This window comes from Pseudopipra pipra, chromosome 4 (genome assembly GCF_036250125.1).
Source record: "Pseudopipra pipra isolate bDixPip1 chromosome 4, bDixPip1.hap1, whole genome shotgun sequence".
In the NCBI taxonomy this organism is placed as follows: Eukaryota; Metazoa; Chordata; class Aves; order Passeriformes; family Pipridae; genus Pseudopipra; species Pseudopipra pipra.
The window spans coordinates 38,599,526-38,626,249 of record NC_087552.1 but is presented as its reverse complement, the minus strand read 5'-3'; the positions used below and the strand labels follow the sequence as shown (position 1 = coordinate 38,626,249).

Here is a 26,724-nt window from a genome sequence, read left to right as displayed (position 1 = left end):
ACCATCAGGAAAATGTGTTGGGCTTTTCTGTTTGGTTTATTTTTCTTTTGTTTGGGGTTTTTTTGTTACATTTTTTTTACAACTGCAATATAACTATTTACAAAACCAGGTTTCAGGGTCCCAGAACAGATCAGTTCTATACTCATTTTACTATTTGTTAAAACTAGAGTTTCATAGCCTTCGTAGCCTTTTGGTTCATGTAGGTCCACTTGAGATGCCTCCTGTTTCTCTTAGGCAACAAACTGCTAAGAAAATGAGCAAAACTGTATCTAAAATGCTTCTAGCCTTTTCATCCACCCTGAAACCAAAATGAAAGATTAATTTTTGAAGTCAGCTCTATGAGGACTTCCCTGGGCAGATCCTCCTCTAGTTAGCCCTCACAGAATGCAACTGCACAACAATAATATTAACAACACAGGGGGGAAAGGAAGTACTAACTTGTCTCCCTGTTTGGCTGGCAGAGTAGAAAGTATAAGAGTTAAGTCTGGCTTCTGGAGCAACAGGAGGCTGCCTAAGAAACTGCAAACCTATTGTGCCAGGCACATTCAGGCTGAGTGGCACATTTGTCTCTTTCCACACCCCCCGTGCTCCCTTGCTCAAGTGTCCTGCATTTGCAAAGTGGCCTGTTGCCCTGCTTGCTGACCCACTGTGCCAGATGCAGCCCTGACTCACTGACTGATTCCCTAACTCACTGACTGTGGAGGGGAAGGGAGCAGAAGCAAGCCCATGGCACTGCAGCGGGGCCAACTGTGCCCATCTCCCCTGGACATGAGGACACTCTCTGCCACCCCCACACACATGTGCATGGCCAAATGTTGGTTCAGCTCAATACTTGCTCCTTCTGTGTGGCCAGCATGGGGGTCCTCTACTTGGAAAGGTAAATGCATGTCTGAACAAAAGCAACAGGCAGACCACTGCCAGCCCGGTTGTTAAGATGCTTGCTTATGGGCACCAAAGCCCTGCTACTGCTCAGTGCTCAAGCAGCACACGTTACACCACCAAACTGACACACAAGCTTTCATTCCAGAACCAACCAACCAACCAGACAAAATCTCCTGGCAGCTTTCATTTACACAAGGCCACAACATTTTTCAGCAGTTCACAAGCATTGAATTCCTTACACCTTCCTCATACTCTCTGTACTGCACAGCAGAGTGTGCCAAATTTGTACTATTTGCTTGGTTGGACACTCTTGGTGGTCCTTTCACTCTCACCCTCCCTTCTTTTTCCTTTTAGAAGCCAGTCAGTGTTTTGTTCTACAGCCCAGACCATGCCTACTGGGCTTCCTTATAACGTGTGGTAATAAGCAAACAATTGCAAAACTTGGTACCAGTGTAGAGAAAATGGATCTTCTTGCATAAAAGAAATGCTTAGAGAGAAGCCAAGTAACATGCTGGGATGCAGTAGAATGGCTGGAGAGTTAACAACTGCTATCTATTATTCCAATATTAAAACTAAAGTCAGCAGGCACTGAAACACTGCTTATTGATTTTTACATTTCAGATTTAAAGAATTTTGTCTGTCTATACGGCACAAGAAAACTGATCTAGGCAGAAATGGCACTACAGTGCCTGGTATTTCCTAGCTATATGCAAACACTAGAAAGAGTGAAGTGGTTTAAAGGATAGCAAACACATTTCCCTGCACTCAGTGCTCGCATCTTTCAGACAAACAACAAAAAATCCAGATAACCAGCTAACAAATTATTAGACATGCAATATGCTAGTTAGACTGAAGAAAAGTTGACACAGAATAGTTTCTTAGATACAGAACCAAGTTACGTGTGGCTATATCCAGGAATAACGTCACCCTTAGACTATTCAGTCTAATTTTTTAAGAGACAAACAGAAATAGAACCTTAGACTTTTTTTAAAGTAACACTTACAAAACTACTATGAATAGAGAACTCACAGATGTAGTGAATAAATAGACTTTAGCAGCCTTCACATGTATATCAGCTAACATTCCAAGTCCTTATTAAAAATTTACAGATTTCGCAATAGCATTATAACACCACCACACCCAGAATTAACAACAGAGCATGTTATTGTTATTAGAGAATGGCTAATGAAGAGGAAAAAGAAATACTGAAGAAGACAACACAGAAATGCAGAGTATGTTACATTTACCTACTGCTATGCAGGCTTAAAATTACTTTGTCTTTAAACAGAGAAACACTTCAATTTAGACTGCCCAAAATTAGACTTAATACTGACTCTAGCTGCTAAATGCACTCCAGCATTTAAGCAATCTTCTCACAGCATACATGAGATAAAGAAACTTTCTTGATAGAAAGCATGCAAGCAGAGAGGGTGATGGCACTAAAAGCTTTTATAAACTTTGTCACTGGTAGTGGACATGCTCTTTTCTTCCTGTGAGACAAGTGCTAACTCCTAACAAAACCGTGGCAGCACATGTAGCCTCATAAGATTTCTCATAATGACTCATAATCTCATAAGATTTTCCTTAAAGAAAGGACAGAAGACAGCTACAAAAGACAGCAACTAGAACCGCTAAACAAAAGCACCTTTCCCTAGAGGAAGTTTTTCTGGCAAGCATGTATTTCCAAAAACATACCATTAAAATTTACTCCACTTGATTCAGTTAGCCTTGTCATAAATCTTTAATTTTAAATATACATAAAATAATTTTAAAAGGTGCAAAAAACAGGATAAAATCTAAAAATTTTTCTTATACATATCTGTTGCATACCTTGAAGAATTGCCAGTCCTTGTATTCATTCTGATTACAGTGTGTAATCATAATTTTGGATCCATCTGGTCCTTTAGTTAAGCACTGATCATACTGCATGAGTTGATTAGCTTCGTTGATTCGGAAAAGCTAACAGAAAAAAAGAAGCCATTTTTATAACAGTTGACTCAAGGAGTATTTTAGAAACACTGAAAATGCAAGGAAACTGCTACATTCAAAAAAGTCTCTGGTTTTATTACACCTGTCTTTCAGGAGGGTTCTTTATTTTATACAATGTAACACACCTTTACTATCACAACAGTAAATTTCATGGATAACTTTCCTGTAGGCTTTAGAAGGCTAAGAAACTTAATCAGCAAGACAAAAATGGTGAAGGGATTCCTATAGGGCAGACTTCTGAAAAGTGTCTGATTAAAAACCTTTGTATGATTTGATGGCCAAACAGTACACTATCTTTGTAAAAGTCTGGTAGCAAGTCCTTAGTCCTGGACAGTAATTTCACGTGAAAACAGTAAAACTTCAGCATTTTACCCATGGAGGAAATCAAACCCATGCATCTAGATATAAAATATTTTAGCTACTTCTTATGAAATAATTATTACAGGAGGTTTTGGGTATCATATCATATCATATATCATATCATATCATAGTTTAGGGAACCTTTTCATTAAATATCAAAATAAAAGAGACATTTCCAGGGCTACTAAGAGCTAATCCATATATGGTTTGTAAAAACATCATCCTGCATGTGATTTCTGTCTGATGACTGCCATCACAAAACTGCCTGGTTTAAGTTTACAACGGCTTAAATAAGGACTTTAAATTCTGAAAAAATTTCCAACCGAAAAAGGAGGGGTAGAGACAGAACAGCAGGTTTGTGTGGTAATGTGAAGGTTTGTGAAGATACAGGTCAAATACAAGAGAAGCTTGGGTTGCAATCATCTAATAGTAATTATGTTCTGTCAATTAATTTGTAAATGGAGCAGACAAATTTCTATTCAATTTCTTCTCTCGTGTGGTGGAAGATGAGTTATTGCACAAAAGTGTTTTATACTTCCATTAGAGCAAAACAACTTTGTGAAGTAATTGAGACAGAGTGAATAAAAGGGTTATCCTGAAGGATAAATTATTAAGTGAAGATAAGTGATGAATCAGGAGCAGTGCTAAGAGCCGTAGTTATTCTAATGCAGTGATATGATTGCTTCCTTATGCTTTGGACAAGAGACTAAGAATTTGCCTTCAGTTTTGCACCAAAATGTTTGAAATGGTATTTTCAGATTGCCATACTTTAGCAATGTCATTATGCTTATGGAAAATCCTAACTCCCATCTTTGTAGCAGGCACCTAAGTGACTTTATGTACAGGCTTAACAGAAAACCAGCCTGTTATCAATCCAGAGCAATCAATTCACCTTCAGACTTGCCTCCAACTTCCTTACCTGATTTCCTCCCATTCTGTGGCATGGGCCAAGCTCAACAAAGCCACCGTTGGTGTGCCCCATGCTGTCGATGCAGTAAGAGGTTTCAAAGCCTCTAATCTGGAAAAGAGGTTTTGCAGTCTGTGTTACTCTCAAAGAAAAAATAAGTGACAAGGAGTTCAGAAAATTCCCATTTATTTTTCAAACCAGAAAGAGGTATCTGACAGAGAGAGATGAGACAAACCTGTGTATGAAATTTAAATACTGATGCTAACCATTCTGGAAGATGGAGCTTCAAGTTGCCCATGCTAATTTGCAGGCTCTTATGTGAGTTGGAGTACACTGATAAGTTAGAGTTGCAGAGCTTAGTTCCAAATTAATAGCACCAAAATATCAAGTATGTTAATTTATTCAATCTGCTATTAGAGCATGTTCCATCTCCCATGTCTTCATAAATAAAGCAGGAGCTCAGCTAAGTTGCTCTCTCTCATCTTGTGGATGAAGAGAAGTGGGATGCAGAGAAGTTATGCACAACAGCATTACCCACAGCCAGGCACAGCCCACTGGCCCTGCTGCTCAGATGTACCTTCTGCAGCAGCAATTACATGGGAAAAAAAAAGAAATAAAATTGACGAGAGGCAGGCACAGACATAGGAATAAAGAACAGAAGTGCTGTCATAAAGCATGCCTCAACTGCTGATTATCTCACTCCCTTCTCAGAAGGGCCAACAAGCAGATTTACAAAGACTTTATGACACAAATAACATTTTCCTCAGATCTATTTTCTTTGCCAGAGCCTCTTTCCCCTTCGTAATGGCACAGAAAATCTGGAGGACTAGGCTTAGACCTGACTTCCAGAGAGCATTAGGGAAGATGAACCCCTTTCATCTCTTATGGTTTGGAAATGCAATCAGTGTGGTGTTACAAATAGGGGGGGGGAAGGAGGAATTTATCAGATGTAGGATAACTAGCACCCTGTGAAGAAGAGCTGAAAAAAACTTCAGAGAAGTCTCTGAACTTAGAACTTTCCTATTGCTTCACCAGACCTGCTCGCTTTTACCAGAGATGGTTTCCCGCAAGGTCGCCATTATTATTTTATTCTCTTCAATGCTTTCACCTTGGTGATTAGTTTTATAAAATGTGCCTTCATAACCCTTTATGTAGATTCAAAAGAAGGTCTAAGGCTAATAGAAGTAGCTGATGTTTTGTGCTAGCTTTCAGGTAAGAAATCAAGGTAGCATTGTTCACTTGGTCCTTCAGATAAAAGATTTTCATGCGCATGCTCTGTATTGCTAATTCTTCTGAGAAATTAGAGATGACACTTCCTTAGCCATAAGAAACAGCACAGATCAGTACTTTTTAATCCACTTCTGAAATTACAAAAACAAGTCCATCATATCTTGGGAAAGAAGGTTGTTAATTTGGTGGGACACATGAGTTCTTCTCAGTTAGCAAGAAGATTTTCTGATTTTGCCTCAACAATCTGCAAAAGTGAAATTAATACGAGAGGGCAAGGCTGGAATCAACTGCAGAGGGGGAAAAAAATAAAATCTAAAAGCAGGCAGAGGACCTGTAGTAAGTGCTCTCCAAGGTGTGGGCTAAATGCTAGAATGAGACAAGCAGGGTTCAGTGAGGTGTCCTGCATTCACCTGGTGATATGCTACCTCTCTCTGCCAAACACCTGAAAATGCCATATTTATAACCACTTTCTTAATTTAGTGAAGTCATACTTATATACAGTAATGCTGGAGATGACAGTTACAGAATCATATCAAATTATTACATGCAGATAAGGGATTCACTGAGGCTGTAATTGTATGAGTACACCCCAGTCTAGCAAGCGTGGGCAGAATGTACTCCACCTTGATTTCATAATCCATTTTCTAGTCCTTCCCAGAAAAATATTTTCACCTATTAATCTTCACCAATACTCCTACATGCAGGATTCACATTTTTTCTTTTTAGAAAACCTAAATTCCAATTATAGAAAAAAGAGCTTTACATATAACTGAAGACAGAGCTAGGCATAAATCATCCGTCAATGACCTGTGGAGCTAATTAAAAAAATCACACCAGTGAAAGTAGATATAATTTTTTCCTGGGGTTATATTTCTATAGCTCTCCGGTAAGTACCACATAGCTTAGTACAGCAGTAATCAAACAGCTTGTTCACAGAGTGATGTCAAGTAAAAAATTGCTTCCTTTTGAATTCCCAATTTTTAAAAAAACTCTAAAATACACAGATGTTATGTGCTGTACTTACCTCTCCCCAGTCCACATTTTTAGGTGGTAAGGGATAATATGAAGTTATATCATATGCTATTTCTTCCATAAACCACTTAAAACTTTTGCAGTTGTGATCTTCACGGAATTTTTTCAGCTCAGATATATCTCCATAGGGTAGTGCTTTTGTCTCCGGCCGACTGGCATAGAAGTAATCTTTGTATTCGTCCCACCATACCTCTACAACTCTGACGTAGTTCTGTGAAGAACAAAGACACTGCTGTGACCTCAAAGTACACGCAACAGGTCAGGCACAACTCCACGTTAATAACTGAAATTTAAGGATTTATCCTCTTAAAAAGTAGCAGCTTGAAATTATTATATAGCACTAATAAATTGTCGCCATCAGTAGATTATACAAGATGCATGAATATTATTTTCAAATTGCTGTTTAGGACTGAAGCCAGCAAATTAAACTGGGTTGCTTAATGAGAGTGCAAAGTCTTTTTCTAAGGTTAGAAAATGTTTATTTGAAATAAAGCCTTTTTAGTTTTGTGTGCAATAAAATGTTGCATTCATTTGCTGTTACCAGAACTGCAATTCAGGGTTTCTATTCACCTTCTACAGTTTTAATACAGAGAATGATACACGTTAGTCCACTAATGGGGAAAAATTCAGTCTTAAATGGGTCAGCTATTTGGAGAAGGGGGAAAACCGGATAGCTCACTTGGTGAACAAGCCTCTCTCTCACATCTTTCTTCTCATTCTCTTTTTTGGTTCCCACCTCTACATTACCTATACAAATTCTAGATGCACACCTTGCTTTGTACAATTCTTTAGCATTAATGACCTGGTGTTAAAACAGTCTTAAAATCTGACTAAAGGCACAAATTATTGTGACTTTAACCCACATCCAGCACAAACTGAACAAAGCCATAAAAAAAGGACATTTACTATGGGGGATAGGAGGGTACCTGAAGAGGGAAAAAAGCTATTTCTACATCTTGTCTTGGACAGAGAAGTAACTTAATATTTAAAAACATTCAGCAGTGTTTTGTTGCATTCAGTAAGCAGATCGGCAGAGTCATGTAAGGTGTTTATATATGCAGTAAATATTTTTTATCAGATTTTCATAAGACTCAAATGGTTTTTATCATTTCCGACAAGGCAAACATATATCTTGCCTGCACTGAGCAATGGAGCTATCATTTGCTATCCTGCCACCCATTGCTCTGTTTCTACTCCCAGATGTGTCCCCCTGGCCTCCCTTGTACTAGTCCTAGTCCTTGTTTCATCAAAATGTTAATCAATTCATGTTAGTAATAAGAGATTTTTGGGGGGAGGTGGTGCCAGGTTAGTTTTCTACCATTATACTAGGCTGGGACATTTCCTTTTGAACTAACTGCTATCTTGGCTCAAGCCATACTCTAAAACCCTACCAGTAGTCATTGTCAAAGGTAATGTCTTGGAAGATTGCTCTGGGATTGGAATTTACATGGAACTGTGTCTTTGGGAATGGGATTTACCAATGCCAAAACAGTACACAAGAGAAAGCTTAAACTAGGTTATAGGAAATCCTAGCAGAAAGGTTTCCTCTCTTCCTGCTGGTAGATGCAAACTGATATGGAACAGTTTTTCTTGATTCAAATTATCTCTTCAAATATAGACAGCTGGCTCACTCTTTTCTTGAGGTGGAGTCTAATTTTAATCTCACATCTTGAGTAACATTTCTAGAACCTGCAAGGTACCTGAGGAGTTACCAACCTTTATGGTGAAATGCAAAGCATGCCATTTTCTCAGGTGTCATTTACTGCTTCTTAACTAACAAATGCAGTCACAAAAGTCTGAGAAATGCTAGATTACAGAATTTGCTAACTCAGCCTAGGATCACACCCTATCAAGATAAAGGAGGATTTCAAACCCATGATCATCATCTCCAGGAGTGTGCTATAGTTACTGGAGTTGTTCATACATAGTTGGGGATAGCCCAGAAAAGGCTTGAAGGGCTGACATTAAGTAATATGAAATGTGATTTGTACCTCAAAGATGGTGGAGGAAGGCTTTAGAGCAAGAAGATGAGTTCCAGGAATTTCTACCCTTAATAACTGTGGGATTAACACAAAGATTTTTCTCCCACGAGGATGACCATCTTAGCTTTGGATACTAAACAGCTTTGATGAAGTGCTTTCTAAATTACTACTGATAATTTCAGCAGATTTATCTAAAACTGTTCTTATCTGAAATCAAAACCACCTTCAAGGTTATATCAAAACTGTACCTTTAATGTAGGAGAAGACCCAACGTACACAGGGGGTGGATTTCCTTGCCAGCCCTGAAGACGATAGATGTGTCCAACACGAGAACAGGGAACAAACAGCAATTTTCCCCCACACTGCCAGATCTACAAGTTAAAGCATAGGTATTATTAATATATATGCACAGGAATTTAAGACAGATAGATAATAAATTATGGAAGAAATGTCAGCTACTTTTCTTACTATATTGACTGTGATATATTTACATATTTTTTGCTTCATTTGTAAGCATAAAGAAAATAGGTCTCTGAAATGAAAGGCTGCACTGAATACATCTCCAACTCAGCCATGAAGCTACTCAACTAAAATACTTTGTTAAAAAGCTTTTTAAAAGGTTGGCCATCTCATTCCATTATTATTTTAAAACAACAATAACAAATGAGTATACAAAATCTGGAACTGGGTAATTTTTATTATGGCAGAATAAATGATATTTTGATTTCATTTAGGTACCTCACGTGCCATCACTAAAGTGGGTTTTGGTTAGATGCCCATTCACATTTAAGTTTTTCTTAATAAAGACTAGTAGGAGATAAGGACATCTTAGGTAACCCATTGCTCCAAGCAGAAACAGATTTTTTGTTAACCATAGTAGCTGAAAATAAAAAATGGGTAAAATATATTACCATTTGAAATTCCCCCTCTCCCACACATCTTTGGATAATCCCTTTATGGGAAGAAGAAAACATACCTAAATCTGAATTTAATTGCTCATAGTTTGCACAAGTTTAGTTGTAGCAACAAATCCAAATTCAAGCTAACTTTGGGGATGTTCCAAATTCCAGATCAAAAATATGACTCACCAGTATTAGGAAAAATGGGCAGAATAGTTTACTTTCTTCATTGCATCATGATATTAATTTTCTTAAGTTTCATCAATAAACCTCCTCAGATATGCAAGGCCATTCATAACATTTGCTATCTAGGAGCCAGCATACAAGACTGATAAATGCTTAGTTCTTCTGAAGATTGGTTGTGACCTACGTGAAACAAATTTGGAGGTCTCTACGTAATAAGCTTTTAAATTACAAAACTACTGTATGTAATTTCAATCATGATTTTGCTCTAAGGAAGATGGAGAATTATATGGATAAAGACCCTGTGAATTTAACATCCTCAATAACTACCTTTTGCATATGCATTTACAGCTGAGCAAGTGCACTCAGAGCCTTCCTCTAAATCAAGAAGAGCAAGAGTAGTAGAGGAGCTCTGAATGTACTCTTACTAAAATTCAGCTATGATTTCTCAGATTGCTGCTGAGGATATCAGACATCTCCACTTTTGTTTGTTAATTGGGACAGATTCCTGCTGTCTGCCACTTGTGTCATTATGAATACTGAAGCTACAAGAAGCTAATGACGATAATCTTACATTTCCTGCTAACTGAAGAGCATGCATACGCCTAGGAGTGAAAATAAAATCCTCTGCAGTGATTATGAATTATGCAGTTAGCGTTTCAGTTATGAAGACTTCTCCTGTAAAGAAGTTCTCTATCATTGCTTTCATTAGTAACAGCATTTTTCTATACTTACTATGAGAACACTTAGTTTCCCCTCATCAAATTTGACAGTGTGCTTTCACATTAGATATTTGAGGAGGGGTTGCAATCTCAAACCACTAACAATATCTAGATTATGCATCATTTGTGTCTCAGTGCTAGGCCACCTCTCTGAACACTTCTGTCCCAAAGCCCACAAGTAAACACTGAGGAGACACATCTCTGACATAATATCTCCTCACAACAAAACCTTCTGGGCTTCATGAGTCAGAGGTAGGTCTGCCTGAACTCCAAACAGAAGTATTTACAGAAAAAAAAAATCTATTAAATTGAATTAAGTTTCAAATATTGATGTTACCTTGTAAGAAATTTCAAAATTTTCACCACCCCAAATTTGAAGCCCTGGATCATAGAGACCTAGTTCAAAGAAGAAATCACGTTCAATGGCAAACAATCCACCAGCCATTGCAGGGGATCTGAAAGAGAAAGACAGTGTAACCCCTTCTGTCAAAAGTCTCACTTTCAGAGAAAGCAATAGTTAAAGAAGCAATTCACAGTTAACATATAGTAAAGATCAGGTAAATGGCAATACACTGAAAAATCATGAAGCTTTGTCACCAGATTGCAGCAATTTTTTGAAGTGGCATCTATATAACTTTTACTTAAGTCATAGTTTTTATTATGTTGTAGGTTTTCTTCTAAAATTAATTAATTTATTTAATGAATTTGATGATACAAAATTTTGGTCCAAATTATCCATTCAGCCAGTCAGTATGCTTCTATTAATATAAATTTAAAAAAAAAGGAGATAAGAATCAGTGTCATGAGATGTTTCTCTCTTGAAAGTTTTTCAAGTTTTTGAGATAACATATGAGACTGCAAAGCAGACTTAGGCTTATGTTCTGAGGAGCTGCCACATTGAAATATATTGTCTATTAAACAAGCAACAGAGTTTTCCCAGCTGAATGATACCTTTCCTATCTTCTTCCTCTAGCTCTTTTTCTACTGCTGCCATAGGAGACACTTTGCATTACACTCAGTAAAATTTTTAAGAGAGTGTGGATAAAGTTGTACAAGGTTTCCATTTTGGTTTAGCCTTTTTTTTTTTCTTCTTTTATTTTGCCTTTAATGGCTTTGTAAATCCCTTCTCATATGGCAAGATTCAATTAGCAAGTTTTAATGTGTCAAAAAGATGCTGTGGTTTGGATTAGAGCATGTGCTGGTTTTGGCTGGGGTAGAGTTAATTATCTTCACAGTGGCTGGTATGGGGCTATATTTTGGATTTATGCTGAACACGGTATTGATAATATAGAGATGTTTTTGTTACTGCTGAGCAGTGCTTGCACAGAGACAAGGCCTTTTCTGCTTCTCATACTGCCACACTGGCAAGAAAGTTGGGGGTGCATGGGGGGCTGGGAGGAGACACAGCCAGAACAGGTGACCCCAATGGACCCAAGGGATATTCCATACCATATGACATCATGCTCAACATATAAAACTGGGGGGAAGAAGGGAGAGTGTTTGGAGTGATGGTGTTTGTCTTCCCAAGTAACCATTATATGTGATGGGGTTCTGATCTCCTGGGGATGGCTGAACACCTGCCTGCTCATGGGATGCAGTGAATGAATTCCTTGTTTTGCTTTGCTTGTGTGTGTGTCTTTTGCTTTCCCTATTAAACTGTTTTTATCTCAACCCATGAATTTTCTAACTTTTACCCTTTGGATTCTCTCCCTGATCCTACTGCTGGGAGCAGGAGCAAGCAGCTGCATGGTGCTTGGTTGCTGGCTGAGGTTAAACCACGACAGAGCATTTTCGCAGAACAGCTCTAAGCAAAATTCTTTGGTAGCTTGGTCACACTGAAATAGAGAGTAGGATATGTTAAGCCATTTCCAGTGCACATAGCAAGCATTTTTCACCTGAGGATCTATAAATACATAAAAACCCTAATGTATACAATCTAGAGTCCTTAGTAAGTTGACAATTTAAAAAAACCCGATAAAGTGAATTCTTTCTGACTTCAAATGATCTGCAGTGCTGAAAGGAGGATCCGAGAGTCCAGATCACCCTGGTGAGCCAAATAAAACGTAAGTGAAATACTCCTGCATCACCAAATTATTGAGATGGATCATTTCAAGCACTATTCATAGTCTCTTCATTCTATTAGATTTCTTAGCTTAGTGGTGTTCCTTTTAACAGCAATGTTAATGTATTTCCTTTCCACACATAAATGCCTGGAGAAAGACATAAGAAAAAGTAACCCCTTAGGGTTAACATATATCCCTCTCTGCATAGCAGAGGCAAGGTAACAGAAACAGAGCACTGACTGTAAGCATTATGGTTATCAGTTTAGTTGCTGTCCAAATCAGCTGATCAGATGCCAAGTTACTGCTACTTGCTGCCTATTGTATTTTCCTCCAACACTGCTTTTGTATCCCAGTGGTTCAAAGGGTAGGAAACCAGCAGGCACAGCAGGGGGAAGCACACTGCACAGCACAGCCCCATGGCTTTCCTGCACTTTTGGTTTTCCTCAGCACCATAAAGACTTGGCAAGTGCAGATACTGAAGTTTCAGTCGGGGCCTCCAACGTGCTGTCAAGTGTGTTAAAGAACACAGTAAAATCTACATAAGCTCAGGAGTTTCCTTTATAGGATATGAAGAGGTAAGCATAATGTTACTGAAAGAAGGATTCAGTCCTCGGGCAATTCTCACATTACAAAAGGTTTGTCTCTGTGCTTTAAGCTGTTGAGGATATTTTGTCTGTTTTCCTTTTAAATTAAGCAATCCTGGCTATGGTTTCAGCAAGACTTTTACTTGGTCTTACTTGCCTTGGTTCTGCTGCAAGAAAATGCACACAGCCTGAACATAAACAGATGCAGGGTATTTCTCTGAAAGTATTATTTAAAATAAAGTCATCTTTTAAACCATTCTGAGAACATGTGTTTTGTGTTGCTGGGAACTGTTTAAAGGATTTTAAGACCTGTTTGGATGGTAAACACAGAACACAACAGCGATTTTTGAAATAGTTTATCCCCCTCTAAGCGAATATTAAAGTTCCAATGTGGACAGCCTCACCAGAAAATGGTATTATTTATACTGTATACAAAACAGATCAAACCTTCATAACTTGCTTGCATGTGTTGCCATTTTAGCAAAGAACAATCATGGGTGAGGATAGGGAATTACCAACATCAGTTCTAACAATGTTTAAATCACATATACAAGTAATAGAAGACATCAGATTCTGAAGATGTGAGGATTGCTTTCAAATGTAGTAATACAATTAGTTAAGTGTGAAGTAGAAAGTAATAACCAGCAGAACCTCAGTCTCCCAGTCTTGAAAAGCAAATCAGAAACCCTAGTTTCTAAGCTAGGGTTTCTAGCCAGTTTTGATTTTTTTGGGAAGAAACCATACCCCGCTACAAAGTGTAATGAAAAAGTAGAACTTCTGTGGAAATTATTGGAGTTTTCTCATAATATAAGGTGCTGTTTTAATCTTTATTCCTTTTTATTTTTAATGTTATATGTGTTATATTAAAATTTTTTGAAAATATCTAGCCAAGATTCTTAAACAGTATGCTTCTTTGTCAGATGTGATCTATTATGAAGCAAGTGGGAGAAATATGACAAAAGGGATTTTTTTGATACACATGCATAATCCACCAGCTGTATGCATGCATCAGGCCACGACAGCAGGCTACAGATTTTATGCATTACCTTCTATTATAAATACTTACAGCATGCTTGTTATTTCAAATCAAATGGTTAAACAAGCACTGTTGTTTCCAACACTACTTCAAAAAAAATATCATAGCTAAATAGAGTTTCCCTGGCAATGAAGTTATACAATATTTTATTTTGCCAAACAAAACCCGGTCATTCTAATGTGCACCCTATTAACCATATAAGAGCAGGAATAGAGAGGCAACACAAGGTAGCAGAGATATTTTGTGCAAATAGGCAGTTGTGGCAAACAGGTCCAACTAAACAAAGCAGTTAGTGTGGTTAGAAATGTGAAGGTTTTCAGGCTGGAAGTACATGCAAGTTTTAGTGGATCAGTATTGACTTCAGAAAAAAAAAGAAACGGGTAAGTGATTTAGTGATTACCGATACGGTTCAGTTTTTGTCTTTCTGCTTTCCTTCTCTTTCTTGGTCAAGGGAACCCTCTTCCATAGCATACTCCAATCCCACGCTCCTCTAGCAAACCCATCTTCGTCACCACCCCCTTGGGGCACAATCTTATAAGTGTTGCCATCTATGACATCTATAAGCGGCACAGTGCATGTGGTTCTGCAGGGTGGCGGGTGGTGGCAGGGAAGATGCAGGTATGTGCAAGGACCCGCATGGCACACGTGCACCGACCGTAGTTCATGGGGAAACAGGGGTGGAGGGAAAAACGAAAGGGTTTAGAAAATTATTCATAATGATTCACAGTATGTAAACAGCTCTCTTTACCGATAAGGTTCAGTTTTATGCTTTCGTTTGGACTTTTCCTTGTGGTTTAACGGAATTCGTTTCCATAGCAAACTCCAGTCCCAGGCCCCTCTGGCAAAACCATCTTCATCCCCACCTTGTTGTGGCTCAATGGAATAATCATTCCCATCTATGTAATCTATTAGAGGTACAGTACATGTAGTTCTGAAACATTTATAGAAGGGAAAGAAAGAGCAAAATACAATTTCAGAAGAGCAATCTCTCTAATCTGAAATTTACACCATTAATTAAACTTAGAGCAGTGTATATAAAAAGTCACTTGTAAACATATTAAAAAAATGAAGCATCATTAGAAAAAAAAAGATATAGTTTTTTCTTTATGCTGGTTTAAGAGGTTCTGAAAACAAAAAAGTTAGGTCTGAGATGCAAATATATCAATTTGTTTATCAGCACTTTTTCTGTTACGTGTACTTCTTGACATTGGTCTTCTAATAAAGCACTGCTGAAGGCAACAGAGGAGCTCTCAGAGGGCTAGGGTTCTCATAGTATTATTATTTCCTGTAATTTCTATTCATATTAGATCTTAGCTCTCAACAAGTATGATGAATTCTTGGCTTTTACTAGCGTTAACACAGATATTCATTATTCTGTCCTATTCAACTGCCCTGAAAATACAGCCTCTCAGGATAAAAAAACATTACTAGTGCTCTCTTAGCAGCAGTCTTCAGTAGAATTTTTCCTGTTTGCTTTGCAATACAATGCTCATTGTGATTGATCATATACGATATTCACCAAGGAAAAGACATTATCTCCCCACATTTTCTAAATGAGTTTCCTAGTGACCAAACTTGGAGCACTTCCATGTTTTTAAGTGAAATCTTATGAGATAAAAGAGTGGTGGAAAAAGAAATGTTAACACCGTGCTCCTCTTTGAGGCAGCAGCAGCAGCAGCAGCATGCTGCATCCAGGGCTTGGAAGAAGGCTGCCAAGCACTGCCCTCTGGCACCATGTGTAACCTCCACCTCCGTGGGCAATGCTGGAGGATGCCTCTAAAGCTGCCTGATCTCACCAGCCTTTCTTGTGTCAAACAGTAATACACACTCAATGGAAGCCCATAAGCATTTCCATCTTCTCTCTAGTATCTTGACTCAAATACAGTCTTGAAGTTGAGTTACAGCCTTTAAAACACACAAAACCCAATTCTTCAAGCGAATTCTGGAAGCACAACAGGTTAACAAATAGTTTTTAGGATTAAGCAGCTATTTCATGGTATTAAAGAGTTTAAACATGGTTTCCTAAACACATATACCCTTGACTACACAAGCTAAGAGTGTGGTGGCACACAGCAACAACAGCATTTTAACAGTTGGAAGAAATGAAACCCCCAGACATCTCTCTCTTCTGTCACCTCTCACAGATCTCCCTCTCACAATGCAGGCACTTCAACCAGAAACTCCTAGCAAGTGCCTGGGCTTGTGGCAGAGACAGGCTCAAGCCCTGACCTCGCTTTGTTACAAACAACACTCCAAAGTACTTCAGAGCGAACAAATAAGGCCATATATCAAGACCAAAGATGAGAAAGTTATAAAACTCTTGAGATCACAGAGGCTTTAAATCCCCATTAAATCAAAACATTTATTGCTACTTTTCCTCTACCAAAAATCAGGTTTTTGTTTAGTTATTTTGTTTAGTCAGGCTCCTTATTCAGCTATAACAGAACATTTTATAACAGTGCCTCAGATCGTTGTGAAAAACAAGAGTTGTCTTACATGCAATCTACACTATGCAAAATATTCAGTATGCCTATTAAAACAAACTATCTAGAGATTAATTTGCCCGACTATTTTCCTTCCTCTTTATGTATCTTTTATGCTGTGGGATAATGTAATCATCATACAGAAAATATTTATATAGTTTGATATAGATATAAAACATATTGACTATAGTTTGAAAAGTGAAGATTGTTACTGTGCTTTTTTTTCCCTAAAAGGTCAGACACTGGAAATAACGGCAGAACATTACCTGTCCTTAGATATAGGAGCTATAAGTGGTGCATACCAATTAATTCCCACCTCACAATGGGCATCAAGGTAAACCAAAACCTTCAAAAGAAAAAAAAAAATATATTTCTGTATACAAGATTGCAGTGATTTAATTACGCTTACTTACTTTGAGATACAGACATATAAAGATGAAAATGAAGATTGAGTAAAACTGATCTATTATTAAAACAGTATCAATAATATAATACTATAATACTACATTTCCACATATCTATTGGAACCACCAAAACCTCTCCCCCAAAAAAAGATAAAAAAGACAGACTTGTGTGTGAACTGGCTCCTACCTGTCCAAGTTTAGCCTTCTGGGCTCCAATACTTCTAGCTTGGATCAAACCTTCTCTCCTCTCATTTCGAAATACCTTTACAAGGCCATTCCACTGCTTAATATAGTCATCCAGCCTCTCTTGTAAGTGTGCTATCAAATAACAAAGAAAAAAATTATTTTGGTGAGTTTTAATAATAAACAGTTTTGTACTCTTAATACAACCCCAAAATATCTACAGACCCTTACAAGAACCTTTATTTCAACCACTCACAAACACTAAAACTGGGGAGATCAAGATTTTTGACCTCATGGCACAGAGGTTTATCTCTAGCACATCAGAAGAAAAAGCATCTGAAGTAGCTGGCCACACCACAGGGAGCTGGGTTGACAATTCCCAATCACTTCAATATACGGCATAGTAGCTTACAGGTTTTCATCTATATTCCAAGAGGGCAGAGAAGTTTCTACATTTTAGCATACAGACTTTCCTCATCAGATAATGTCACATGTACAGTTGAAGGCACCATTTCTCAGTTAAACTTTTCCTTCACTTTCTGCCTCATAAAATTTTCTGTCAGTCTATTAAATCTAGAAACCTGAGACAGGAACCCACCATGCTCAGATTATTGCCCTTCCTCATACAGACCTGTTCCCTCCTGGGGAGGTCTTCCACTAGTCTTCTAATGAAATTAATAAGAATAATTGGAGGGCCAGAAGTGGAAATGGGACCTTTGTCAGTAAAGGGACAAGTAACCACATAACAATCAAGATGAGCTATGCTTAAATGGCTTCGGATTTGTATTTGCACATTGGTCTTTGCCAAACTACTCTGGAAACCACATTCCTGTCGCACAATGTGAAAAAAGGATCCTAGTGTTGCATAATATTTTGCCCAGATGATTCTGTTGAGAAAACTCATGAAGGCAGCAGGGCTGATAATCAAGCACCTCCTGTTTGAGGCTATGCTGATTTAGCTACTGGTGTTCATTTAAAATCTATTTTTGTTCTGAAAGGCTCAAAAGAATTGCCTACAGCTTCAGTTTCTCTCAGTCAGGAACCAAAATAAAGCCACTTTAGCTACAGCCGAGGCATCCATGCACTGGTTTGCATCAGCTTCAAGGGGCTGACAGATGCCTGTGCTGATCTAACCAGGAGAGGGGACATGTGGAGGTGGAAGAAGAAGGATGTTCCTTTCAACTGCAACGGGCCATCAGGTTACTTCAGTAGCAACATTTCTTGCAAACTGAATGAAAATGATGAAGTCCGGAGACTTCTGCAACTTAGTTTCAGTGTATTTTATATTTTATTCTAGTTTATATTTTATATTTATATTTTATTCTAGTTTAAACAAAAGCTACATATAATTGTAGTGGAAATGGTGTTTTTTTGAAGTGAAGCTTCCAAAATTGAAAATCCAGCAATTTTATCAAAGAACAATCTTTTGAAATCACTACCTTTTGATACGCTTATTATCCTTCCTCTCCATCTTTATAAAAGAATAAGTTTTCTCAACTGAGTTTTATGTATTCTCTTCTCACACACATTTACAATTTCTTTTGTAAATCCTGGTGCATTAGGAAAACCTCAAGGACACACAAATGTCAAATTATAGAAAGAACAATTTTATCACAGATGCTGAATAGAATAACATACCATGTAATAAATAGAGAATATATGATATGATAGCTGTGATATAAATTTTTATAGGATAAAATCAACAGAGTTTTGAGGTCATACTGAAGTGGTACGAAGAGAATCTTTATACCACACCATTATTTATGCTGCAAATTCCAAGTATGTGTTACAGAAGGACTGTCAGGAATGTTTTAAAGATTTAAAACCTTAAGTTATTTCCAGCTCTCCTGCCTATGAAGCCAAATGTTTTAGTTATCAAATGTTCAACTATGTAAGGCTCACAGGGAGCTGTAAAAACCTGTCATATTGATTGTGTAAAGCTTTTCTACAGTAGAAGTCTCAGGACTGTGCAGTCCATTATCTGAAACCATGCCAGGGTTAGCAGCAAGTGCTATTTCCCATAGGAAACTTGAATTTTTCCTCCTTCCCATACTACAAAGCCTGCATGACAGCAGTGTATAAAATCCCAATACTTTTACAGATAAAAATACTGTTTGGCCAGCATTAAATTTTGTTCACCTAGAATATGTATTTATGACATCTGTCAACAGCCTTACAGAAATCTGGTTTTTGTTCAAAAATGTATATTTTATCTTTCAAAATATTATAACCACCAATCTGGCCTTCTCCTGTTTGAGTTCCTCTCTCATGTTTGACCGCATGATTAAAGCATGAATCAGTGTCTTTTAAAAACACATCATTTCTCCAAAGATCTTATGCGTTGCAGATTAGAAGGAGGGAGGAGGAGGAAAGCAGGTTTTTTCCCCGTGACTCATGGACATTAGTTTGAGAACTAGAAAAATGGTATCAGAAGTCCTCCCTAAAGCAGCTGCCTTTGACTACCCTGAACTGTAATACTACTAATGTGGGGCTCTTGGCTCTAACACAAACCCTGATCAGTGCTTCAGTTTTCCCACGGCAAGCACCATTAAACAGGTTAATAAAAATACTGTTACCTGTCTACTCTCATAACTTCTGGTTATCTCACAGGATGTTACATCAGTGGGAAATACAGATAGCAATAAAGAAAAAAATAAGTAAACACAAAAGGTAGACAAAGCCTTTAAATGCTACTAGGAACACTGGTACTGACCTCGCAGTCACTCTTTACAGGTGCACAGACTACAAAAGCTGCACCAGCTGAGATATTGACCTCTATGCTCCAAAAAGAAAGCAAGCTGGTACCCAAATAGGTAACAAGTGGTTGAAGACCTAATACACAACCGTAATTGTAGGGAGCCTTAGAAAATACAGTTTTATGAATTCTCTTTGCCCTTCTGTAACAGCTGTTTCCTTCACACAGCTAACACTCACAGAAAAACAGTTTCTATGAAGAAACACAAGAAAAACTGGGAAAAAACCCCATGTGCAACAGTGTGGCCTCACTGACACTGCTGCAACACTTCTCAGACCCTAATACAGAGGTCTCCATTGAAAATGGAGATAGCATCATTTACTTAGCTAGGCATCATCTTCTTGTTACTGTTCCCTTTGTGCTCTGACAAAGGAAAAAAACACCAGAGTAGAATTCAGCACATATCTCTGCACAGTTCTCCACAGTCAAATCCCGCTGTTTGCAGAAGAGATTAAGGAAAGAGTGTCATTCAGCAAAAAAGACTGCTCCCAACTGACTTTATACAAAGAATTATAATGCAAAGAACATTTTCCAAGCATTGCAACTGTTCCTCCCTGTAAGGCATAACATATATAAGCTTCTATGCAGCTGCAACTCCCTTCTGATGAAAGAGGATTTCTCAAAAGGAAGGACAGGCAGGGTTTTTATGAGCCAGTCTTTAGAAGTGTTTGCAACCACTATATTCCATTTTAATTTTATATCGCTGGAGAAGGCAGCAGCTAAGAAATAAGGACAGTCACACTGAGTGTGAGCAAACATCTACCCAGTCCAACACTGGGCTCCAAGAGCATAAGATGGTCTTTGCTGAGTGGAAAGGCAGATATGAAGTGTGCAGCCTGAAAGTAGGTGGGGAAAGAGAAAATCTTGTATCTGTGCTATCAGCATGGCTTTTCTTCTGGCTGGAAAAGCAAAAAGCTGCCGGCAGCTCTGCTGTGATTAAGAGAGTTTGTGTTTTGCAGCTCTCCTAATAACTGGAGATGTCTTCAGGCAGTTTGGCATGCTTTGCAGCCCATACTAGTTCATCTTTCTCTCTGGGGAGAAAGAAGTGGAGTGAGATTCTACTCTCTTGGCCATTTCTCATCTAGAACACAATTTGAATTATTGAAATTAAGTTAATTATATTTACCAAGTAATAGCCTAAAGCAGTTTGAAGAATTATTATAGTTAAATAGTGCAGTTGCAGCAAGGTGTTCAGAGCAATTCCAGCCTGTGCTTGTCTTCCAGTCACTCATACCTGGGAAAACTGCACCTTGAGCTTTCTGTGTTAAATTTTCTGATTCAAAAAAGTTACTTGGGAAACTGAAGTTTGGCAAATATAGAGGCAAAAGTCTACTGGATGTTAGGTCCAGGCTAGCTATATCTGCTAACCATTCATTTATGAGCAGAAAGCTAGAAAGCTCTATATTTCAAAATAAATTCTTGAAAAATACTGCTTTTATTTAACAAACATCATCTATTGGACAACTAGTATGAGTTGTCATGCCAGACAAAGTCATCCCATGAACTACATATACATTGCAGAGTCAGCTACAACTCACGTGAAACCCAAATACTGAGCCCTATCATTAGTAAAAAATCTGTTAAGTTTTCTAGAGACAGTCAGTGTTGTAGATACTTTATACAGCTAACTCAGTCCTTGAATAGCTCTGAAGGAAAGCTGTGATCCCAGCGGAAAAGCAAAACACAGTATATGTCTGCTGACTGAATTATTAAAATTATATCCCTTACGAGAGAAGATATTTTTATTTTACAGTATGTGCATGTATCTAAGCCAAATTCTCAACAGCTGTTAAAGGATACAGGAGACTATAATTTAGCATTCAGAATCTTTATTAGACTAAGCTAAACACAGTCAAGTTTACAATACAGGGAATGTTTCCTCTCCTGTTAAAACAAACAGAAAATGATATCTACCTATCTACAGGTACAATGTGAGAATTGACACAAAATAACTATTTTTAATAGTGACTTATACTCAAAAAAAGGTAAACTCAGCTATGTGATGAGTTCAGTTTTAAAATTTATAGTGGATATACCCACAGAAAACAACTCCCACAAGGCTGGAACTGGGAGAAGCCCAGATCACTTAATAAAAACGAGTTTCAGAACAGTCATCTGTTTTCTATGCCGCTGCACAATTCAGCTATTATAAAAAAAAAGAGGAGGGTATCCTGTGCTGCTGACCAAACTTGCCTATGCTCCTAAAGTCATCATCATTGTCTAGAAGAGACTGTTACTGCACACATTCAAAACTGTGTTTTTATTTATGGGTCTACCCTTTTTCTCTTCAACTTCTATTCAAGAATTATGCTGCAATAAAATCCTACAGAATGTGCAGCTCTGATGCACTCTTTTGAAATTTCTTTAAAGTTTAAAATCAGTCAGATTTCCTCTATATCAGTCAACTTATATCTCTAGGATAACATTTTCAGTTCTTCTCTGTATTCAGCCTTGAGTTGCATTAATACTGAAGTTATCGCCATTAAAGGAAAAAAAATCAGTTTACATTTATATTTATACGAATCACATATAAGTACCTGCATCCTGACTATAAAACCAAGACTAGAATGTAAATCACAAAGGATGAAGAAAATCTCTGGACTTTTGTTGATATGTAGGACTCAAAGAAAGGCAGAAATTAAAACATACTTAAGTTCTTATAAGCTCCTTCCCTAAATAAGAAACAATAAACAGCTTAATATAATGTTTAATTTAAAAAGGATGTCAGAATCTAAAAGGATATTGAAAATGAACAGATAATTTGATATCCTTAGATAGCTTTTAATTACAGTTAAAAACCAAACAAAAAAGAGACATCTAAATTCCTATATGGAATAAAGAAAGGAATTATTCCTAACAGGCTTAGCTCAAATGCCTTTGATACTGTTCAAACTACTTGCTTTCACAAGAGCTATGAGGGGTACTAGGTATCCCAGCTTTCTTCTATATACTACTCAACAACTGTGGTAGAGAACTTGCTACAAATCCTGTATTTCAAACAACTGAATACAAAGGATTGCCACCTTTACAAGAGCAGTTCATTGGAAGAGCTTTCCCTTCACTGAAAACTCAAAGGACTGTGAAGAAGCAACCTACTTTCCTTCCAGAGTCAACATGGCAGGTAATAAATCAAAAGAAAACTATTTTAAGAAAATAAAAGTTTCCTTTTCTACAAGTAGTGTGTTAATATTCTAAATATACCTTTGTTGCTAAAATCATCAATCAGCACAATTTCTGCCAAGTATTTCCTTGGTGTTCTCTTAATGACACTGTGGACTGTCCTCATGAGCGTGGACCATCCTTCATTATGGAAGACAATGACAACGCTGGAGGTGAGCAGATTATCGTCATAATGCCAGTATTTGCATCTGTAAAAAGATTTGATTTTATTAGTTTTCACAATGTGATTACAGAACTGCTTAACCACACCTTTGTGCAAATGACATCTTCGCTCATGGCTATCCTTCAAATTTAAGAGGAAGAGGATTTAAAAGGTAATGCAGCTTAAGTGCATTACAGAGGTATGAGGCCCAAAGAGCAACTTCCTTCCCACCTAGAGCCTTTTTTCCTCCTGAAAGAGGTGTGATGCAGCTGGTAAATGATAACTTCGGCCTCAACATTCACATGCTTCCTCCTGTGTAGGTGGCTGGTATTGCACAGACCCCACCGAGAGACCCCTGTCACCACCACCACCACCACCACTTTGCTGCTTGTGCAGCCAGTAGAGAACAGTGGAAGAAAAGACCCAGACTGCAGCTGTGATGAGTGTCCTCTTCAAAATATCACACTTCAGGATGGGCTGCATATTTGGCTCACCAACTGCATCACGTACACAATAAGGAAGTGCTGTTTCTTCCTAAGGCTCTTTAAATCGTATTTACCCAGTAGAAGGACTCTATAAAATATTTCTGTTTGCAGAAAGTTACAAAGTTACATTGTTGTGGCAAGGCAAAACTCATTAATTTCTGCTCTTTCACAATAAAATAAATTTAAACATAGTAAGTAAACTTGCTAGAAGTACAGCAGCAGCACATGAAAAGCTCATGTCATCTGCTCTGCATAAAACTATTTCCTTTTGCAAAAACCATCAGAAAAGCATAGTTACTCAAGGGAAACATGTAATCCCATGGCAGAGAAAATGTGATTTTTACTGTCCATTATACATGGTTAAACTTTTAGGTTAACTAGCTAAAAAAACCCAACCTTACCAAATCCATTCAGCCTTCCATTCCCTTACTCAAAATGCTAAGTCATGTGTTTCACCATATGCAGGAAGGTAACAGCTTTGGCTAAATTTTTGCAATCATACATTTCTCTTTTAAACAAAATACAAACAAAAATTAAAAAAAAAAAAAAAGACTGCCAAACACAAGTTTCAAATCTGGCCCAGTTTCAGTGGGCTCCTTCCTTGAAAGATATGAAAACACAAGGATAAAAAAAATACAAGACAAGAGAGAAGAAACCAAACAAAAATACTGCAGAAAACTCAAAGGAATAAAGTGAGAAACTGAACACTGAAGTGCTGCCAAATTTTAGAAAAAGACAAGAATTCATAAATCATTTGAAAGTGTAATGTCTATATAAAATTGGACAAAAACACTATCACAATAACAAAGAACACACATTTTGATCAAAGTTAACAGTTTCTAACTCTCCAAATGCATTAAACGGGAATTCAAGTAACAGGTTCAATTTAGCATGCATCTGGCTATAATATACATCTTTCTAGTAGCCAACATGACAGATCACAATTGCATCAACAGAGTGTGCAAGACTACCCAATGTCAGAAAGAGTGACATAGGAAACGTAACCATTGCCTATGTTCATCTCTATTAAACTTTTTCAATTGAAGTCTCTGTATCAATGGGTTCTAGCTTGCTGTGCCATGAAACTCTATTCATTTAAAACATTTTGCATTTCTATTTCTCTGTGGACCTGGACTCGAGTATTTTTTCCCGAGGGGTTAAAAATTATTTAGAAAACAAGCAATATGAGCACTTCAGTCCACATTTTCCAATACCTATTAATCACATTTATAAACAATGGATTTAATTTGCAACTATAATGTTCATTTCCCCAACAGCATCTCAAAGTGAGACTGTTCACAGTCTCCCTAATTACAATCAGTCCAAGTATTTCCTTAACTGGAAGTTTCCCCAGCTGATCACTATCCCCTTTTCCAACTATAATAATTCAATTCCTATCACCAAACACACAGACATAGCACTTTTGATTTCAATGAGCAAAATCCTTCCTTTTTTCATCTTTCAGCAAGTAAAGTCTTCAATAGAGAAAGTCTGACTTTTCAAAGACATCTATCATGTATTAAGAAATTATTAGAGACAAATAAAAACTTTTAAACTTACAGATGCACAAACTTCCATAGTTATTGTTCTCTATATACAATAAGAAGCTTAAGTGCACAGAAACATTCCTGTGTTTGAAAAGAATGGCCTTTATCATCAGAAATCACCAGAGTTTCTGAAACTACATTCAGTTAAACATGGAAAGAACTCACTTAACAGATCTACAGGTATTTAAAGAGTGTGTCTTTGGTGAAGAAGGACACATTTCACTTATTGTCAGGGAACAGCATAAATATTTATTTCTCACCTCACAGAAAATGAAAGACATTTGGTAGAAACATGCTATTAATTTTGGTCCTGTGGGAAAAGAAAATTACAGAATCAAAACAGACTACAACAAAATGGTATCTAATAAGGCATTTCTTTTCTTAGGTGAGCTGTAAGCAACGTCTGAAACAGCACGATCACTAAAAGTACGACTTACTGACTAAAGTCCTCCAGCTCAACTGTTTTTATGCCTGAAGTAAATGCAGCTAATCATAGTTACAAATTACCAACACACAAGTGCTAGACTGGCTGTTTAAAAGGTTCAGGCCACAGATGCCTTCCTTACACAGATCCTCCTCAAAGATTTCAGCTGATTACAGAACGCAGTGCTACCATTTGTAGCACAAGCATTTAAGCTGTCAACAACTTACTTAGCCATTTGCAGAGATAAAGTTGATATCCTACCTAGGTGTGTTAAGTGGGGTGTGTAAAAGGAATATTTAATATGTTTAATAACAGATTTATAACAGAACTGTGTTGCTTTACGCATATATATTAATTTTGGTGATACCAATATGTTTAAAATAGAGGAAAGTGAGGTGTTCAAGAGCTCTGTTTAAGAGGTAGTAGAATAGCACTTTTTGCCTCAAAGGAGAAGGCAGTATCTGATGCATCTTGCACTGTGCCCCTGACCTGCACCTTCAGCAGTTTAGCCAGGAAACTGTTTTGCTCTCCAAATAAAAAGACCACAGTTTCAGACTGCCTTCAAGGGCAAAAACAAAGCAAACACTGAAAAAGAATTCAAATCTTTTGGTTGCTTATTTCTTCCACTTCCTGCAGTATAGGTTAGTCATATTTAGCAACAAAATGGTGAAGAGCATAAGAATGAATGACAGTATGTAGCTTTATGTAATTTTAAAAAGCCTGAATTTAACAATACATCTGTGAGCAATTTATAACACTTAAGCAATTTTTGATCTGTATTTAATAAATTTTTAAAACATAAAACCAAAGGTCTAGAAAGGCTTTTTGCTATATATCTGACTTAATCTCTTCAAATCTGTCAACACGCTTTACTTTTTAAAGTTGAAAAATCATGTGTTGCTAAATGTGCTGTTTGCAAGCAGTGAAGCACTAAATTTATATCTCTAGTAAGAGCATGCTTTTAGTTTTTTCCAGAGACTTTATTTCACTCATTAGACAGTCCATAGATTGAATCACCAAGCCCATAAGCTCTGATAGACTGCAGTAACTCTTATGCACAATCTCCTCTCTCATCTTACACTGAGAACTAGAGGTTTGAAATATAGTAGTTGTTTCAGATATGTGCAATTAATACATTTTTTAATCTCTGTGGTAGTTTTTTTCCCAATAAATGTGATGGTTGCTCAGGGATCTGAGCAACAAAAGTCAGGAGCCTCAGCTCTCGTTTCCTTCACATCTTCAGGGAAGGAAG

At 37.4% G+C, this 26,724-nt stretch overlaps 1 protein-coding gene across 4 annotated transcripts in view; it reads right to left on the bottom strand.

The window, feature by feature from the left end:
- GALNT7 (polypeptide N-acetylgalactosaminyltransferase 7) overlaps positions 1 to 26,724 on the bottom strand; it is a 112,945-nt gene that overhangs the window by 13,278 nt on the left and 72,943 nt on the right. For all 4 annotated transcript variants that reach the window (XR_010430121.1, XM_064652478.1, XM_064652477.1 and 1 more), the window contains 9 exons: positions 22,896 to 23,062; positions 16,944 to 17,074; positions 16,619 to 16,698; positions 14,270 to 14,452; positions 10,524 to 10,641; positions 8,631 to 8,753; positions 6,393 to 6,611; positions 4,151 to 4,249; positions 2,713 to 2,841 (listed from right to left, as the gene is read on the bottom strand). Coding sequence is in view for 3 of the 4 variants with exons in the window: in XM_064652478.1 (XP_064508548.1) it covers positions 2,713 to 2,841; positions 4,151 to 4,249; positions 6,393 to 6,611; positions 8,631 to 8,753; positions 10,524 to 10,641; positions 14,270 to 14,452; positions 16,619 to 16,698; positions 16,944 to 17,074; positions 22,896 to 23,062 (1,249 nt within the window). In the remaining variant the exon portion in view is untranslated. The remainder of the gene's footprint in view (positions 1 to 2,712; positions 2,842 to 4,150; positions 4,250 to 6,392; positions 6,612 to 8,630; positions 8,754 to 10,523; positions 10,642 to 14,269; positions 14,453 to 16,618; positions 16,699 to 16,943; positions 17,075 to 22,895; positions 23,063 to 26,724) is intronic.